This window comes from Passer montanus, unplaced genomic scaffold (assembly GCF_014805655.1).
Source record: "Passer montanus isolate IOZ18808 unplaced genomic scaffold, ASM1480565v1 scaffold18, whole genome shotgun sequence".
Taxonomy (NCBI): Eukaryota; Metazoa; Chordata; class Aves; order Passeriformes; family Passeridae; genus Passer; species Passer montanus.
In genome coordinates this window covers 12,788,074-12,807,300 of record NW_024365381.1, presented here as the reverse complement: position 1 = coordinate 12,807,300, position 19,227 = coordinate 12,788,074, and the positions used below count along the sequence as shown (strand labels likewise).

The window sequence follows — 19,227 nt, the reverse complement described above, 5'->3', positions numbered from 1 at the left end:
CTGGGTACTTACATTTAGATCTGTGAACATCGTATTCCTTCTCTTGCCTTCTTTCATTCATAAGCTCGAACTTATTGCTGATTTTCTGCTTTGCTGTAGAAATGCATGGAAATGAAGAACACCATCCTTGCAAAACAGAAGGAGATGCACAGCTCCTTGGAGAAGGTAAAACAGCTGATCCGCCTCATCCAAGGCATCGACCTTTCAAAACCCATAAACTCTGAGGTCAATTCAGTAGCCATCTCCAACGGCATGGACTCCACTAACAATACTAATGCTGCCACCTCCACCTTAGCCCCCTCCCCTTCCCAGAGCTGCATGGTGAACTGTAACAAGGGCGATGAGACTAAATAACACAGTGAAGTTAAGAAGGAGCCAAGGGAGGTGGCGGCGAGGAGAAAGAGCAAAATAAAGAAACTCTAGAAAAGCAAAACTGGATTTCTTCTGGAAAGTGCAGAATTCTTTAGTTCTTTGGTTCCAGAGAGAGCGTGAAGATGCTTGTGCCAGGCGGCACCGGAGTTTGCCAATTGATCCTTCTTATTCTGTGTGTACATGCGAAGTTTGGATCATGTTACATGAATAGTGCCAGCTGGGGGTTCTTTGCCAGCACCATGCCAAGTGAAATAATATATTTACTCTCTCTATATTTTACACCAGTGTGTGCCTGCAGCAGCCTCCACAGCCACTATAGGTTTGTTTTATTTTTGTTTGGGGTGAGGAGCAGGGATAAGGGAGGAGAGCAGGTTTCGAGTTCCTATTTGCAGAACAGTTTGTTTAGCTAGGGGAAAACAAAAACAAGTCCAAAGAGCCTATGGGCTTTTCCTGTTTCTAAACTCTCAGTACTATTAAACCAAAAAACCAGAAATATAAATTATCAAATCCCAGTGCCCAGAAGGGACAAGTCTATCAAATAAGCAGTATTTACTATTGTTTAGACAGGAGATGTACAAAAGGAAAGGAGATGGACTTTTCACTGAGTAACCAGCACATAGAATCATAGGATATGCTGAGTTTGAAGGGACCCATCAGGATCACTGAGTCCAACTCCTGGCCCTACAGGACACCCCAAGAATCACACCATGTGCCTGAGAGCCTATGGGTCCTCACACTCATCCAGAAAGTCTGTTTTGGGAATGGGAAAAGAGAGGGCCAGAAGCCAGGGTCAGCTTGGAGCATTGGATGGAGGTGTCCCAAGAGAAAATGTGCATCAATTACTTGAAAATGAGATTCCATCCCTTTTCTGTATTTATAAACAACACAGGTATCCTGAACAAAGTAGCACATAACCCAGATGTGTGAACTCAACAGAGAAATGTCCTTTTCTTTCACTTCCTTTCTCTTCTTTTGGTAACAAGAACTAAATAAGGAATAGAAAAGCTGTTTTTCAGGCTGACAGTCTAATTAAAGAGGTAGATGGGACCTTGCATGGTATAGATTAGAAGTAATAGTGTCAGTGAGATACAGTGAGTCTTTGTGAGTCCTTGTGTCATCGTTTTGGGCACTGTTTTTTTATGCAAGGGCAAAATCTTTGTATCTGGGGGAAAAAAAACAACTTTTTTAAATTAAAAAGGAAAATAAAAGATATTGAGGTCTTCCTAGTGTTACTTAAAATAAGATCAAGGTAAGAAACATTGTAAAAAAAATTACAAAAGTGCTATTTGTTTCCTAAACAAGTGATTTCTATTAAAAAGGTGTCAGAACTGGAGAAAATGCTGTGTACTTAGAATTTTTTAACACAGACTTTGCTTATTTATGATGACATTCTGCTGTGTTTGTGTTCTAAAATCTAATGGGACAGTTTCCATAGGTCCTGCCATACATCTACTGGCTAAAGTCTAAAGAGAATCAAATCCTACAGTGCTGGATGTCACCCCACCTGGAGGATCTCCCAGGCTTGTCTCTGCTGTTACCATCTCTCTGCCATTCTTCCATGTGTTTGTAACCCAGAGCAAAGTAGTTGGCAGTGTGCTTGTGTAAGGCTTTACTAGTTCTGTGATACAGACTGACTGGAGCTTGAGAAACAGTGAGCTGGACTGAAATCACCTCTGTTATCTCCTCTTGTTCAAGAAGTTCATCTCTAATGTATAATCTTTTCACTCTGGACAGCAGAGCTTGCCTTGTGCTTCCCGATTGTGGGGTCTGGCTCAGTTTAGGTGCTGATTCTGGTCACACTGGGTTGTGTCCCAGAGCTGTCTGGTGTCACTACTGCATATACATGTTTGGGCAAAGCCCATTTCCACTGGAAGTACCAGGAAAACTCCCTTTACTTCCTTACTTCCCGTGGGAGCAGAGCGAGCCACTGCACACACAAGGTGAGGCAGTGTCCCCAGTGTGGTGGCCTTGAGAGCATGTGTGGGGTGGCAAGGCAGACCTGCTCAGCTGTTCCACAGTGGAAGATAGAAAAGCTTTGCATTTCAAGGATGCATTTCTGAGCAAGTGAATACTCCAGATACCACACAGCCTGAGAGAGTTTCTTTGCTGCCCCAGCCAAGTGGGCTTCTGTGGGGTTCTTTGAGCTGTTTTATTCCCTCTCCTTTAGGTTGCCCTTCTGCCCTTTAAGGACTTCTATTCCTTCTGTAGGAGTGTGCACTATTTTCAGCTCTGGGCTCAGAACTGATATCCTAAGTTCTCACATTTGTCTGAGTTGGGAAAGTGACTCTCACATGCACTTCTGAGCTGAACCAGTGATAACCCTGACTCTGTCTTTTGATGTGTGAGTTCTGTTCTGGAGCTGGCAGAGCTGGAAGGATAAGTTAGCAGAAGTAGCAGGGAGACAGCTGGGCAGACACTGTCAAAAGGGATCATACTAAAAATGTCCTTCCATCAATCCAGTTACCAATGGGGTCATTACCATTGGGCAGCACTAGGCCAGCAACCCACAGCATTTAAACAAAGGACTGTCTGTTTCAAGAGTTGAAGAGAAAAAACAAACTGAACATGACCCTTCTATAGAATATGAGCCATCAGCTAACAGCCAGATATTCCAGAGAAGCTGCCTTTTGGAACATGTTGGTCTTCAGCTGAACACTTGGGTGATTCTTAACAGCATCTTCTGAAGCATTGAGCATTCCTGGTAAGAGACCATCTCCAGGGATAGGTGTGCCGAGTCTTTGTGGTTCTCATGCTCTGATTTCTGTGTTACCTGAGCTCTCTTGGAATCAGTGCACTATTTGGAGGTAGGAGTCATGCCTGGAGACTCACTAGTCCTTCTGTTTTCTTGGCTGATTCAGGAGAGGATGGGAATGAAATTCACTAGTAGCCATATTTAAATTTGCACAAAGTTAATCAGCCAGGAGATGTTAAAACAGCTGTTAGTGCTTTCCTGAGGCATCTGCTTGTCTCCAGAACCCAAGTAGATAAGTACAGATTTTATATCCCTTTTGTTACAACATTTGTGCTCCAGACTGTAAAAGGATACCTTTAGTTAATCATTACTTGGCAGAAAAATTATCTTAGACTTTTTGATGCTGCTTAGGTAGTTTTCTTTCTCTCTCACTGATCCTGTTGGGATGATTTTTCTCCTGGCTCTGCAACAGTATTCGCCAATAGGCAAGGAGCATTCCTAGGGCTGCACTGACACTGGCAATGATGCTGCTGTGTAGACACAGTGAATTTGGGTTGTCTCTACCCAATCACCAACAATAGGGTGGAAGGGGAATTGGTGTTTGCTAAATACAAAGGAAAATGGTATTTCTCCTAGCTGCTGTAAGATGTTCCAATCAAGAGAGAAATTTAAACAGCTTAAAGATCAAGATTTTTATTTTTTGAGTTCATATTGGTTTGGGGCTTTTTCTCATGTAATATTTGAGATAGAATGAGTTTGTCCTGAAACTTCTGCTTTTTGGGAAGCTGTCATACTGGCTGTGGTTTTGTTTTTCCAAACCACCATCAAGATATTAACTAATTCTTATGTCATTGCTTGTCATTGGTGGGAAACAAGTGGCTTTTAAATCTCTGTTATAAGGGAAGAAATGAGACCACAAAGGAATATCATATCAAAGGTGGTCCTGGCTCTCAGCCCAGTGCTAAGGGCTTTCTGCTCCTTTGCTCAGACATAGAGCAAGCGTTGCAGAAGTTTCCTTTTCCCTTCTCCGTCTGTTCCTTAAACTGCTGCAAAGGTGTGTTGTGGTGAGAGTGGGAAAGTGAGCCTGTGGCCTGGATAGAATAATTAGTATCATCATTGGTCTTTTCATTGTCTTTGTTTAGAGCCAGCTGTGGGTTTAGTGCTGTACAAAGCATGGAAGAAGCAATACTTCTAGGGATGATTGGAAGGTAGGGTGAGTAACATGGCTGATTCTTCCAAGACCTTGTTAGCCAGGAGTTACCCTGTTGGTAGGATGAACTAATGTTTTGCATGAGCAAAACAGGGTTTTGTTCTATGTTGCAAGCAGGTTTCTGTCCGTGGGGATATTAATTAAAAATCTGGGAATTGAAGAGGTGATAATTTTATGGGCAGATCTAATGGTTTTATTGTTGGCAGAAAAAATAATGTTGCATCCATATGTCTAGAAATGTGAAACCTAATTCTGACCTCTTTAGCTTCAAATCATCTTCCCTGTACTGTTGCAGAGACAACCCTGAAAAGCAGCATGGTCAGCATTCAGGAGAACCTGGAGTAAAACTTCCCTCTTAGCCCCAGCAAGCTGTGGCAGCCCACAGTACAGGAAATAGACTCTGAAATTTCTTTCTGATGTGGATACAGCAGAAAACATTTGTGAATTTGCGGTGCACATGTTTCTCTCTTTTCTTCAGCTGGGTTGTACCCCACCCTCTTTGATTCTGAAGCACTAATGATGAATACATGCTTTTAATGAAATGTGGTTTTAAAATAACATACTAATATGTTAGGCCAAAATTCACTCTTTTAGTGAGGGCCTCTCTCTGAACTGCTCAGATAACCACCACAATTCCAGTATTACCCTTCGTTGTGGATACACCCCTTTGGGCAGGGTTCCTTCTGTCTTTATAGAATTGTTTCGACCCTTCTTCACCTCCTGTTGTCCTCGCTTGGAATTCTGGAGATCCAAGGCAAGTTAAACTTTGCTGGATTACTGCAAAGAGATTTCTGACGGGTATGTAGGAGTCAGGAGCCTGGAGAAAGAGGAAGACGTTTGTGCAGCTAATTCATTTGGCGCTTAGGCTTGCCTGGCCAACAAACTACCTCAGCAAAGTCCATTCCCAAGCACTATGGATTCTGTAGTTTCTGGCATACAGAAGGCAAAAGGTCCAAAGAACCCTCCAGCAGCCAGCTAGGTACTGGTCTCTGAGGACATGTGAGCAAACCTTGCAGTGACATGCTGCTGGATCCTTGTTTTCAGTGGTCAGACATGGACCAGAGAATGACCCAAAAATCAGATGGGATCAGGAAAAGTGAGAGCCGCAGATGTCTTGTCTCCAGGTTATTGCTCTCTTACTCAGATCCTTCTTTAAGCCTCAGTCCTGTTTGTAACTCCTAGAGAATGGAATGTAATACTTGAAAAGTGCTATGAGTCTCTCTGTCCTTTACCCTTAGCTCCCATTTCCCTCCTGTTTCTTTCTTACCTGAGACAAGAACTTTCTGCATCATTGTGTCTTGTATAGGCTGAGCACATAGTTGATCAACTTGCCAATAAAGAAAATTATTTATACCATGCACTGGTAAGCTTGGTAATTAAAGACCCATGAAAAGACAAATGCGTCTCCCAGAGGTTAATTTAATTGTGGGCTTGTATCAGAAAACCAAGAGCTTACCTGTGTGAGAGTCTGTCTATATCCCTGTCAGTATTACCAAAATAGCTGAGTAGTGAACAGGACAGAGGCTTGCCAGGAGCACAGCTGCTGTGGAAATCACTGTGCTGTGCAAGTCCCTGGAGTGTATCTCATGTGGATAGCTGGGCCAGGGCTTCCCATCTCCTTGGGCCAGATGTGGATGCTGCAAGGGACAAATTAAAGGACAGAAGCCTCTTTTGAGAAATGATACAGGGCTGGAGATGGAAGGGAAGAGAGAAAAAGCAGGAGCAGCAAAGGAAAGAAAGATTACGTGGGGTAAAGCAGAACAGAGAAAAAATATTGAAAGACATTAGGTGAGAAAGTGAGGGTAGGAAAAATCCAGGAGTGAAACAGGTCTCCCTTCTGAGTAGACAGGTATTCCTGTAGTTACAGGGTTTGAAAGTTCAGTAGAAAGAGTAGAACAAAACCACTCTTTCATCCTACCTCAATTTCTGACATGGATTGGTCTGTATTCGAAAAGGAGCAGGTGTGGTGGGAGAAAAGAACTGCTTAGGTGCAGATTGAAAAGGAAGTAGGTACATCCCTAGCTCTGCTTCTGCTGCTGAGTGATCCCATCCTGATGAGAATCTTATTTGACTTCTAAGCTACAACATGGGGATAAGGCAGATCAAGCAGACCTTGAGGCAGCTAGAACCTATTATAATCTGGACTGCATTAATTAAACATTTTCTTGGCTGTAAACATGCCCAGAACTAGCTAAAGGTTCAGCTCTGCTGGTGCAGTTGCACCTTTCTAGTTCAAGTGTTACGATGAGCTTGGCTGAAACCAGCATCAGCTCCCAGAGGTCCTGGGTTCTGTGTGAGTGAAGGAGATTATATGGAGTAGGATGTGTGACTCAGGTACTTCTCAGCCAGCTCCTGGAGTATCTGTGGAAGATTCCTGCTTTCTGGGCTGTCATATATGGCAGTTCTTTGCCAAAATCCCTCTGTGTGAGCAATGCCTCTCTGTTTTCTCAGGATCTGGTTTCTTTAGGGACATGGGAAAGAGGCATTTCACCAGTGCAGCTAACAAGGGAGATGTGTTAAGTTGAATGTAACCTGTGAGGAGCTGAGGGCTGTCTCTTGGCTACACTGAGCAGCCAGAGCATGGGGCACCCTCCTGGGAAAGCAGCCGTCCAGCTCTCCTGTGTAACCAGCGATGAGCTCTGTGCCTGTTCTCTCTCTAGTATCCAAGAAGTGTCAAAAGCTTCAGATGGACAAACTGAGCCCAGTCCTTAGTTCTAGAAAGGAAGAAGCACTTAAGGACTTGCTTACTATCAGGAGTGCCTGGGGAACTCAAAAGCCTTGAGAGTGTGGCTCTGTCACGGGTGGAGAGCCGGCACAGAAGGGCAGCAGCAGCAGTGAGCAGTATCAATCAGCACCTTTTGCATCTTTTTTCTTTTTCCTAAATTTATACTGGCAAAAGTAAACCTCAACCAACCCCTGCTCTTGTGTCACCAGCCTTCTTACATCTGTTCTGTTGGAAAACAAATGAGGTATTGTTGCCTTTGTGCTCTGAGAACACTTTTCTGAGTGAGCAACCAGAACTTAAGAGAGCCTTGGGTTTATAGCTCAGGTGGGGAAGGGAGGCAGTGTCACAGGGCAGCTCCTGGGGCTGTGTTCCGTGGCCACCCTTGATTTTGGATCCCCAGCACTGAGGTTTGATTCTGCAGCAGCACTGGGTACATGCTGTGCACGTGTTAGGGCAGCAGTTCCCCTGGTTTGTTATCCAAGCTTGTTACTGGTGTCAGGTGGGGCCACAATTGCTGGGGTAGGAAAGAGATTGCTTTGTGCCTCATGTTCCCCTCTGTAAGGCAGGTACTGGCAGTTCTGACTCTGGAAGAGCAGATTTCCATGGCTGCAGGCACTGGGGTAGGCTCTGTTGAAAGAAGCCCCGTGCTGGGTGTGGTGGGAGGCTGCATGTTTCTGCTTGTTCTGGGCTAACGTGTAATTTCTAATCATAGTCTCTGATGTTTCTTCACTTAAATTATCACTGACATCAAAACAGTGATTGACTCTAGAGCCAGGCAGTTCTTACCTGTCCGCTCTCCCTTCCTGAAGGTGTGTTGTCTCTGAGTTGCTCCTGATGTCATATGTGACAGGCAGCCAAGACCCTCCTTAAGGAAGGTTTTTTGCTTCTGCATAAGCCTCTGAGACTTGGGCAGCTTCCTGGCAGCCCCACACAAGCAGAGCCAGCAGCAGTCATGTCCCACAAGCTGCTTCACTCCAATTGCAGCTGCAGGGTCCCCCCAAGTGCCATCTTACATGGTCAGAGGTGTCTTGGCTTCCTCTCAGAGCCCCACAGAAGCAAAGCATGTGTTCCAAACTCCAGTGAGCAAAGATTAAGCAAGGTAACAGCACAAAGCAGGGAAGCCTGCTAGTGCCCACCTGTCCAGGCTCCTGTGGAGGAAGGAAACAACTTTGCTGTGTCAACAGCAGTGGACACAGGTGGTGGTGAGCTGCTGCTGCCAGCTGCAAGGTCTGGTGCAGCACTGGGGTGGCTGCCTGTGCCCAGTTTTCTTTAGGGAGCTGACTGGCTCTACTCTGCAACCACCCCCCATGTCTGCAGCTGAGGACAGGAGGGTTGTGAAGGCAGCTCTGCTTGTTTAGGAGAAAATACTCAGGCTTCAATCATGGCTTCACGCTCCTGTGATCACAGCAGCACCATCTCTGTAGATGTATTGATGCCACCACCCCACCTGTGTGCCATGCTTCGTCCCATCCCCGTGCCCTCCTGGTGTTTCACCAAGACTGAGCCGTAAGTGGGAGATCTGGCATGAGCCTGGAGCAGAGCTCACCCTGAAGGGCTCTGTGTCTGAGCCTGGTCCCTCCCCCTGTCTGTCTGATTCCTCCAGGGGGTTTTGGTGACCAGCCCCCAGTTCTGGCAGTGCTGTCCCCGTAGCCACGGGCCTGGTGCTGCGCAGGATGTCGGCAGCTTCTCTCCCAGCTGGGTTTCTAATGGCAAAGCCACGGGCTCGGTCCTCCATGAGCCAGTGGCACCTGTGCTGTCCCATTCCCCACCAACCTCCCTTCCTTGCAGGCCCTGGTGTAAAATGCCCTTTCTGACTGGTACTGCTCTGTTGTCACGGAATCACACCATGAGAACACCCACTTGTGAACTGGTTTGGGTTTTTTAAATATCTCTATTTTTTTTAGCCTGATGCTCATAGTGATCTGCAGTATCTGCTGCCTTCAAGTTCCTTGTGGTTTCAGTTTTGGTACAAATGTGTTTAGATTTTAGCAAATTAAAGTTGGGGGGAGGGGGTACAGAGCATCTGATCAATTTGTATTTATTTATTTTAACATTTTACTAAATAAAACACAGTAAAATACCTTGTCTCCTTAGCTGTATGTACCAGGAGGGGACAGTGGGTCCCACAGGCACAGGGGTTGTAGCAGTGCCCGTAGCAAGTCCCCAGCCTGCCAGGAGGGGTGTCTGTGCAAGGGCTGGGAACACCCTGGCTCATGTTCTTGGCAGGGAGAAGGGCACTGCGTTAGGAGAAATGAATTTTAGCTCCAAAAGGGGCCGTGCTCAGCTCAGTCTCTCTGGCTCTGACTCTGTGGGTGCCTCCCAGCTGCTGCTGCCCGGCAGAGGGCACATGGAGACCAGGCCAAGCTGGGCTTGCTTCCAAGCACCTCCACCCTTGCAGGAACATTTTGGGCTAGTGACTGTCTAGGCTGGGAAGGATTATCTGAAAATGATGGTGCACAGCCCTCCTGCTACAGGCGTGCCAGCACACCTTCCAACAACCACAGAACCAGCATTTGCACTGCCTCCTAGCTATTGAGGAATCATCTGGAAGAGGCCTGCTCCATCTCAGCCCTGCTCCACCACGGCTTTAGCAGTGTCTAGATCTGATCTAACCCTCTGATCTTGCTTAGTGCAGCAGTAGCACAGGATCAGTGAGCTTGTGCTGCATTAAACAAAAGCTGCCTGCTAGGGACTGGTGAGGTGGAGCTGCCCTTGGCTTCACAGTGATGAGCAATATTTTCACAGCCCTTTCCCAAATAAAGCCTCAACACTTGCTCCTGGCAAACCATCCTCGTCCTCCCCCCTGCAGATGTGAGGCTGGTGTCCCGTGGGGCCTCAGAGCTGGCTTTTATTCCCAAGAGTCTTATAAAGTCAAGGCTCTCAAGGACAAGCTACAGCACTGCCACATGAAACCACATCTTCTGCTTGGGTGTGATTAAACTGACTCTGTGCCTATTAGCCATGATGCCCCAGGCTCCAGTTCAGGCAGGCTGCCGGGGTCCCACTGCAGCACAGGAACCATCAGCCTTAAGCCCACCTCAGTCAGCACCAGCAGCCCTCCCAGAGCTGGCAGGGCACCTGTGTGCCTTGGGCTGCTCCTCCTTTGCTCTCCTCCTGCTGCCTTCCCTCCAGGGGACACGTGCAGGCTCACAGCAGAGAAAAATTAATAACCAGGCAGTTTTAACAAGAATGTGAAAAAGAATAAAAAAGCTTTAATTTAAAAATTAAATTAAAAAGAGAGAATAAGCAAGAGGCGTTTGTGCCCTTTCCACACCCCGCGCTTTCTATAGCTGCTCCCACCATGGACGGAAATCCTCACCCTGTACAGAGCAGGCCCTTGCAGCCCAGAGCAAAGCTAAGAAGAGAACAGTGGAGACTGCAGCAGCAACTGGCCTGGAGAGCCTCCAGGGCCACCAGCAAAATCATCTGGGAAGAAGAAAATATTAAAAATAAAACCCAGAAACCCTAATTACTGAATTCTTAGGAGAAAAGTATTAAATAATTTAAATAGTGTGAGGAAAGCAATGCATCCTCTGTGCTCCAGTGTGTGATAGCAGTAGAACAGTGTCCAGTCAAGCTGCTCCCAGCATGGGGTTCCTGCCACAGTGTCCGGCCATGGTCTTGACCAGTGTCAGCCATGTCCCTGATTGCTGATGACAACAACTGTGCTGCTGAGAGCTGGGGAGGAGCAGGGTAGTCCTCACCAGGAACTTCTCCCAGCCTGTGGGGGCCCATGAAGCTGTTTTGCCCATGGGGATGGCTGGCAGCCCAGCCCTGTGGGGGAATATCAGCACAGGAGAGGGATTGTCACCAGCATGGCTGCTCCCAGCGGGGAGGTGCAGGTCCATCCTGGGAGCTCACTGCTGGTGACAGCAGACAGCCCATCCTGGTCTGGGAGCTCATCCTGCTCTGGGTGACTCCCACACACCTGTATGGGGCCAGCTCCACTGGAGACTGCATCCATACAGATGGGGAATAATAATGTTTCCCTCCATTAAACAGCCAGCCTTGATCTGGGTTTGAACCAAGGCTCCAGCTACCTGCAGTACTGCCTGGCCGCTCCTCCCAGGGTGCTGGGAGGCTTCCTCTGAGCCTGCTCCACAAAGGATGTAAAGGGCTGCTGTCTGACCTCATCTCCAACTCACCAAAGCCCCCAAGGGCTGTGTGGACTGAGACCTGGGGCCACTGAGCAGAGGCAGAACAGGGTAAGGTACGGCTCCCACATCTCTGGAGGAGCCAGGCCTCAAGGTGAGGTGAACTAATGAAGACTGGGAATCCACATCGGCTAAAAGAAGGAAGGGAGGAGACCCCACCCCTGGCACAGGGAGGTTCCCCTGTAACGCAGGAAGGCTGGAGCAGCTTGACCTGCAGGCACTGCCTGTTCTTGCAGCTGATGTTTTCCATCTTATCTATAGGCATCCTTTGGTGGGCTGGAGAGGCTGTGCTGCCCACTCCGTTCCCTCGGGCTGGGCTGCGGCGGTGGGCAGAGCAGGAGGGAGGCCGTGTGCCCTCCCCTCTGCAGTGTGCTGCGCGTACCCCGCACCCGCTGTCCCCAGGCGTCACAGGCTTCTCTCGGCAGTGAGGTATTTGAGTGCAGCAGCCCCGTAGCGCCGCGACAGGTCCTGGTGGAACTCCTCCCGCAGCGTCTGCAGGCAGCCCCGGTACCCTGCGCTCAGGCGGAACTTGGAGATGTCGAAGCTGGGGGCGTGGGGCATGTGGATCATGAAGGCATTGGGCAGGACCAGCAGCTCATACTCCTGGGGACAGAGCAGCAGCCCTTACCATCGTCGGCTCGGCGGTACCGACACGTCCCTGCCCAGCCACAGGCCCCAGCAGCCCTCACCCACCTGCGCATCCAGCTCCATGATGTGGGAGACTTTGTTCCAGCCGAAGCCGACAAACCTCTGGTCATACCTGGGGCAGTCTCGCCTCACTACAACGTAAGGCTCAAAGTCTGGCTGCCATGCCACGCGGTAGGGCACGGTGGCCGTCCGCCATTTGGCGTAGTCCGTTGGGGCGTGGCCTTTTGGCCACACGTGGTACCTACGGGGAGAGATGGAAATGAGAGACTGAGACAGCAGAGAATGCAGGGCGTCTGCAAGCCCCCTCTGAGACAGCGGTGCACAGCCCCAAGCCACAGGGGTACACAGATGGCTTCTGCTTGCATGGTGGGACAGTGCTAGTCCCTACCTGAAGGTGTAAAGGGAGCCCATGTCCAGCATGGAGAGCAGCTCTGCTTTGGATTTGGGAAAGGTCAGACGGTAGTGCAGGGTCTCAAATGCTGGCACAATGAGAGCCGCCTTTCTCTGGGGCAGCTCCAGCTGTTGGATGGAGTTCCTGTGGTAGTAAGAAGGGTGTGAGGTCTCCCTGACTGTAAGACATAGCCACAGCCTCCTTCCTCAGCCCCTCCAGCCTGCTCACTACTCCACACCGGTATTGATGGGTTTTGAGAATTTGCAGTGGTACCGTGCAGGGATAGAAGGAACAGGGGAACCCTCACAGACACAGCTCCTTCCTCATCTGCTGGTGTCTGACAAAAGTAAGGGCAGGACCCCAAGGCTGAACACAAAGGAAACAGCTTCTGCCTATTGAGAGTTGCTACCCAGGCCACTTCCTGAAAACTCTGGTGCTTGGGGAGCCCAGCAGGCTGAGCAAGAGCCAGCTGGAAAAAGCCTTACCTGAGGTAATCGTAGAGGCCGTACATAGGCAGGAAGTCGATGTCCGTCAGGAAGACGTACGGCGTCTGCGTGTTGGCCAAGGCCACGTTGCGCAGGAGGTTGATGGGGTAGAACTGCCCCTCCTTGTAGACAATGTGGTAGGCGACGTTGCGGCGGGCGCTCAGCACCTCCGAGGCCTGGGCGTAGCGCAGGAACTGCTGCGCCTCGGCGTCCGACATGTACAGCGCCAGGCTGATGGGGCCTGCCCAGTGCTTGCAGATGGCCTCCAGCATCTGTAACCTGCAGCAGAGGGCACAGCCTGAGCACCAGACCTGCCCTGCGGCAGCTTCTGAACCAAACCCAGAACCAGGCGCCTCCAGAGAGCCGCGTGCCAGTCACGCCCGGGTCGGGAGGGAGCAGGAAGAACTGATGCTCCCAGCCTGGGGTGTTGTTTCTCACTGCCAAATGCTGGCGTGAGAACGATGAAATGAGATTCCCTGGTAGCTCCAAAGCTGTAGAATCTACCCAGAGGCGTGGAGGTGGATTCCAACCTCCCACCAGTCCTACTAGCAAGTACCTGTCCATGGAGAGCTGGGCCACGAGGGTGACATCGGTGGGGTTGGGAAGGGCCAGGAACTCATACTGCAGGAAGAACAGGTGGATGCGGTGCTGCATGAGGTGCTGCTGGCGGAAGTCATAGCAGGGATCGTCCTCATCCAACTCCTCCAGCGCCTGCTGCAACTGCAACACCAGGAAGGTGAGGGGAAGTAGGAAGCCCAGGGGAGGTTGCATGAGATCTCTGCCCACCCAGAGCTCTGCAGCTGGGGACAGAGTCGCAGTCAGCCTCACCTGGTCCCTGGGTGGGCTGGGAAGACTGGCACAGCCGAAAAGCTCTCTGCGCAGCAGGTTCCCATCGTACTCCAAGAAAGTCAGGTAGAGGTTACGGAAGAACTCCACGTGCTTGTTCTTCACCCGCAGCTTCTTGGGCGAGTTCCAGTGGATCACCTGAGCAGCAATGTGTCACCCCATGTAAGGGAACTAAGAGCACCAGGCTCCCCAAGCCCTCAGACCCCATGCAGCTCCCCTGGACTTCCAGAGCCTGCACTGCCCTTCAGGCCCTCCCCAGTCTCAAAAGCAGCAACCCCACTCACCTTGAGATCTGAGAGCTCAGTGTAGCACTGCTCCGAGCGGGTGTGATCAGAGAGCTGCACGTTCCAGAAGCAGGGAAGCCGGTACACCAGGGATGGGTCCTGCTTGATCACCGCATTGAAGATATCCTAGGAGAGAGAAAGGTGAGTGCATGGGTGGACGAGGAAGATCCCCTGTGCCTGCAGTGCTCTGGGAATGCAGAGGGACCAACCTGCCCCAGAGGAGGGACAGTTACCTGATCAGCCAGCGAGGTGGAGAGCATGCTCATGAGCTCCCGCTCTGCGGTCAGCCGCCACATCTGCTCCCAGCCCAGGCGGCGCAGGCGGTCCAGCAGGAGCAGGATCACCCCTGAGGGCCCAGGGAGAGGGCACGGGTCACTGAGACAGCACCCAGCCACCACAGAGCTCAGGCACAGCTGCCTGCATGCCTTCAGCCCCTGGGACATGCCACTTCTCTGTGCCTACCCACAACCCTGGGGTGCTGTAGCACTCCTCTTGTACCCACCACTTTCCCACTTTACCTCAGCCTCCCCCAGTCTCCCTGTGCCAAGTACCAGCTCAGCTGCATGTGCCATGAGGCTGCACCTGCCACCCTGGCAGCTCACACTCACCCGTGTTGAAGCCACGTCCCAGGGCTGGCCATGGTTTGTGGTTTTTCCACAGGTTGCCTAAGTACCAGTCACTTTGGTTCTCCACCAGCCCAATCACCTGCTTTTCTGAGAAAACAGAGGGACATGAATGCAGCTCATCTTGCTGTTGGTTCAGAAGGCCCAAGCAAACCCACTGTGCTGGTTCTGTGGCAGGCAGGCACTGCCACACCAAGCCCAGCATCCAAGGCCCTGCCAGGGCCCCAGAAGCACTCTGTCCTCACCAGAAAACTTTCCAAAGACAGCCCAGAGCTCAGCAATGTCAGTGGCAAAGGTGATGTCTGTGTCCAAGACAATGACCTTGGAGAGGTTGGAGGGTAGTGCCTTGGTCAGTGTCAGCTTCATCAGCCCGTAGATGCCGGAGTAGTGCTTGTTGGGGATCCATGACACCTCTGGCTGCAAGGCAACACATCTCAGGGCCAGTCATGGCCATGTCCTTCCCCTGCCTGGGCAGGACAGCTGCGTGTCCCGGAACCCCATGCAGAGGAGGCCAACAACAGAAGGGCATGCAGAGCTGTGGAGCCAGCCAAGCCTGGAGCATTTCCTCCAGCCACCAGAACCCCACCTGGACCCCAGTGTCTCACTCAGCTCTGCCACAGAGGCACTGCTACTGCAAGGCTCCTCCCCACCCCCCCAGTACCAGCCTTGTGCTCCCCTCTCAGCAGCACCAGCAACAAGCCCAGAAAGAGGAGGGGGTGAGCCAGGGGTCAGCAAGAAATGTTAATCACCCTCCATCCACTCATCCCATCTCTCTGCTCCCCTTGACCCTCAAAGCATTGGTTTGGGACAGGGTAAAGGGAGGGCAAGCACCTGCCTTCAAGTCATCAGCATTGTAGAAGCTGACGTGGACGGAAGGCACCATCCAGGACTGGAAGAGCATCTGGAGGATCTGGTGGGCCACTGAATCCGTGATGAAGTGAAAGTGGAGGGGGTTTTTCCTGCCAAGGGCAAGCACAGCAATATTCAGCATCACAGCAGAATGAAGGGGCCATAGTTCCCCAGCCCACCCGTGGGACAGATATCAGCTGAGGGGGCAAATGGAAAAAAAAACCCTCTGGGGGAAACAAATTCTACTCTGCCACTCTAAGCACAAGGTCCTAGAGCCCCTCTTCTGCAGCACTGCCCCGCTGCAGCCTGCAGCAGCTCATCTGAGAACCCCAAGCAGCAGGCCTCTGGCACAACGTCTCTCCATTACCTGTGGAAGAGGATGGATTTCACCAGGGTGACCACGTCCCGGCTCGCGTTGTGCCCAGCACACACAATCGCGACGTGAAGGAGCTGCCCAAAGACAAACGGTGCCCTTTTGAGACTGGACTCAAACAGGCCTCCCTACAGCTCCTGCCTGGGACCACACTACATGGAGAAGCTCCAAAACCCAAATTTCCCATGCAGAAGGAGCCCCAGAGAGAGGTGGGAGTTCCCTAACTTGGAAGCAGGGAGCAGGAGTCTTTCTGCCATTCCTCCTGTCTGATCTCCTCCTCTGGAGAAGGAAAATACCCTCATCCACTGAGCACACCGTGGAGAGCCAGGATGAGGCCCCAGCACGGCCAGAGCACAGCAACAATGCCAGGTGAGTTGCTCACATATCCATCCACAGGGTCCCAGCCTCCCACCCGACATTCCCTATCCACAAGAGCACTGCACTGGTGCCATCACCCACCTCGCACTTGTGCACTGTCCGCTGCTTGGGACAGGCCGTGTGGTTGCTCCTCTCGCCCCCAGGGGCGTCTCTGTCCTCGGCAGAAGCCCCCCACTGCGGGCTGCCATCGCTGCCCTCCGCCTGAGCCTGGCCAAGCTGCAGCCGGAGCTGCTGATTCTCCTCCTCCACCCTGCGCACACGCGAGGCCAGCGCCTCCCGCTCCACATCCCGGCTCGGCTGCTCGCCCACGCAGGGGGGCAGCAGCAGGAAGCGGCCATCTGTGAAGAGACAGGGACATGCAAAGGGCATGGCAAGGCCACGAGAGCCCAGGTGTGAATGCTGGGGCAGAGCCACAACTGAGAGGTCCCAGCACGCCTCACAAGTGCCCAGCCAACATCTCAGCTCTGTTCCCCTGATCTCCAGAGATGTCCCTGAAGATGTCCCACTGCACACCTGCAGTGACTTGCATGGCCAGAGCAACCGCCCCAAGGCCTAATGCCCTGCCGCCTACCCTCTGTTGTGGCCTGTCCCTTGATCTGAGGAGGACAAGAGGGACTCACTCACATTCAAGGCTTCCCACAAAGAGGTAGAGCCAGGAGAGGAGAATAGCCAGGGTCACTGTGGCGAGCAGCAACTTCAGCTTCATGCGCCAGGAACGCAACATGATGTGCTGGCAGGACACGGGCAACGAGGATCAGGTGGGCAACCCGAGTCCGGCTGGCCCTGGCATCCTAGAGCCTGTGAGGGACAGGGGAGAAGAAAGAGGTCTCACCAGTAGCCCCCACCCAGGTGTGCCAACATCTCCCCAGCAGGAGACATCCTCCATCACCTGCTCCCTCCAGGACAGTGCCTGGGCAACTGAAGCAGTGAAACAAACACCCACTACCTCTCCAGACAGCACACTCCTGCCCATGATGGAACATTTACCCCCTCGATTTGTCCTGCACCCAGACTGGACTGCAGAGCCTCTGGGGGGACCTCAAACATGGAGGGGAATGGGGATAGGAAGGAGGTTTCCAAGAGATTTCCCCCCAGCTTTGTGCCTTGTTCCCTGCCATCCCAGAGGCCTAGGGCTCACAGAGGAGGGGAGAGGCAATCATGCTAAGAGGCCCTCCCGAGCTGGCGGCGGGTCCCGGAGCCCGGCCTGGGAGGGGCGCGGTGCCTGCCGCGCCGCCTCGGCCCGAGCGCGGCCCAGCAGGGCCGGGCGCTCGGGAAACTCCCGCACCCAAGCGCCGCCGCCCGCCCACTTCGCTGGGAAAACCCCAAACACTTCGGTGAAAGTCGCTCCCCGGCCGCCCTGGGGCACCGGGAGGCCTCCTCACCCCGCCGCGCTCTGCCACGCGTGAAACGCCGCTGTCGTTCCTCCGCCGCCGGCAGAGCCCCGCTCCCGCCCGGGACCCCGCGGAGCAGGTGCCCGGGCAGGCAAAACCCCTGCGGGGAGGAGACGCCTGCCCCCCGCCGCAGCCTGCCCTCGCTCCGCACCCCTGCCCGCGGCTCCGAGCCCCCGGCGCAGCAACATCTGGACAACAAAAGCCGCCGTCGGGCTGAATGGGCCGGATTAGGGTCTGCTCCCCCTGCACACACCCCGCTGGAGCCCATTGATGTGCAGATGCCCATGGGGCCGCGGGGGCTGGAGCCTAGGAGAACACATACCGCGGCCCCCGACCCTCCCCGCGGCCCCTGGGGCCGGTGCAAGTTATAGCCCGCTGGAGGAATTGCAGACGGATGGCCCCATCCACCCTGTGAGGGATACCCAGGCCCTAGAAGGGCTGGGGCACGGCCAGCCCGCGGGAGCACGGCCACGCCAGCCCACTGGAGATACAGCTGAGCCCCGGTGGCACGGCCCCTGAAAGCTGCACCTGGCAGAGAAGGTGCCTACTGACATCACAGCTCCCTGCAAGCCCGGCCCGGGCTTGACCTGCTTTTGTGCTCTACAGAGCAGGCCAAGCACAGGCATGGCAGGGAACGGGGAGCTGACACACTGAGCACACCAGGCCCAGGCACTCCTTCTCCCTGCCACAGCCACGGGCCATGCTGGACATGGCGAGATCTCACATGCTGCTACCAGCCTGTCCCCCATCCCACATGCCGAAGTTCACACAAAGTTGGAGGGCTGTTCAGGCCAGGCTGGACGGGAATGGCAGGGGGGCATGGTGAGGAAAGGCCAAAGAGGTCAGCCAGCACCCAGGGGAAGCAGAGGGGCAGGGAGGCAACTTTAGCAGAAACAAAGGAGAGAGAAGGTGATGGCACACAGCAGCACCCGTCCTGCTCCCACGTGCCCCTGTGGCCCCTCACTGCAGGAATGTACTCTGTCCCAGCCTGCATGTGAACACACTACTGCGATGGCAGTTCTGCGGGACCAGATGGGACCAGCAGCAAGTCAGTTTTCACAACCTCTCCCAGAGGCGCCCAAGGATCCATCCATCCCCCACCTCATAACACCCCCACCCCTCCTGCCACCCCTTGTCCTACTCCTCACCTGGCTGCTTGCCTTCCCCCCAGGCGCTGGTTTCCTTACCTGCCTCTCCCCTCGCCTCCTCCTTCCCCGGCACCTCCCAAGCCGGCTGGCAGCCCACTGCTACTGCTCCCTCCCGGGGCTGCCGTTCCCTGTCCTCCCTTTACTCCTCCCTTCCAGATCTGACACTTTCCCCCTCCTCCCCGCTCCCAAACCCAAGCTCCCCCCGCACACCCCGCTGGCCCCCCTTTCAGAGGAAGAAAGAACAAACAAAACAAGAGATTAAATTCGCTTTCTACTCAAGAGCCCCCAGCGCCAGGGGCGCAGAGTTGCCCAAAGCGAATTGGGAGGAATCCATCCTCCTTCCAACTCCCTTCCCACTCCCAGGCCTCAGTATCTCTCCTTCACAGTGAAAAAAGGAAGCATCAGGATTATCTACCCCCTTCCTAGCACCTGCCTCCTCTTTTACTGGGGCAGGTGAGGAAGCCTTGGTCCTCACCGGGAGATCTTTGGGGGTCTTGGGATGGCGGCAGAGCCCACCTGTTCTCCCCGTGACTGGGATAGAGTGGCTCCACGGCCTACCCGCGATGCAAATATGGCGAGGGTGGGATGCAGACCTTGCTGCTACCCAGAGACAAGAGATACTGGCCACCATCAGAGCACTTGCCCATCAGCTTAGCAG

At 52.7% G+C, this 19,227-nt stretch overlaps 2 protein-coding genes across 12 annotated transcripts in view; one reads left to right on the top strand and one right to left on the bottom strand.

Annotated features, from left to right (window-relative positions):
- PHF21A (PHD finger protein 21A) overlaps nt 1–9,079 on the top strand; it is a 132,211-nt gene extending 123,132 nt beyond the window's left edge. For all 10 annotated transcript variants that reach the window (XM_039705233.1, XM_039705227.1, XM_039705234.1 and 7 more), the window contains one exon: nt 100–9,079. In XM_039705233.1, the coding sequence (XP_039561167.1) occupies nt 100–354 (255 nt within the window). In that variant the 3' untranslated portion in view covers nt 355–9,079. The remainder of the gene's footprint in view (nt 1–99) is intronic.
- Nucleotides 9,080–10,191: 1,112 nt separating this feature from the next.
- LARGE2 (LARGE xylosyl- and glucuronyltransferase 2) overlaps nt 10,192–19,227 on the bottom strand; it is a 38,873-nt gene continuing 29,837 nt past the window's right edge. For both annotated transcript variants that reach the window (XM_039705220.1, XM_039705221.1), the window contains 14 exons: nt 16,655–16,828; nt 16,112–16,368; nt 15,647–15,729; nt 15,266–15,389; nt 14,676–14,847; nt 14,416–14,520; nt 14,041–14,153; nt 13,808–13,933; nt 13,506–13,661; nt 13,234–13,397; nt 12,678–12,956; nt 12,190–12,336; nt 11,847–12,042; nt 10,192–11,756 (listed from right to left, as the gene is read on the bottom strand). In XM_039705220.1, the coding sequence (XP_039561154.1) occupies nt 11,559–11,756; nt 11,847–12,042; nt 12,190–12,336; nt 12,678–12,956; nt 13,234–13,397; nt 13,506–13,661; nt 13,808–13,933; nt 14,041–14,153; nt 14,416–14,520; nt 14,676–14,847; nt 15,266–15,389; nt 15,647–15,729; nt 16,112–16,368; nt 16,655–16,754 (2,220 nt within the window). In that variant the 5' untranslated portion in view covers nt 16,755–16,828 and the 3' untranslated portion in view covers nt 10,192–11,558. The remainder of the gene's footprint in view (nt 11,757–11,846; nt 12,043–12,189; nt 12,337–12,677; nt 12,957–13,233; nt 13,398–13,505; nt 13,662–13,807; nt 13,934–14,040; nt 14,154–14,415; nt 14,521–14,675; nt 14,848–15,265; nt 15,390–15,646; nt 15,730–16,111; nt 16,369–16,654; nt 16,829–19,227) is intronic.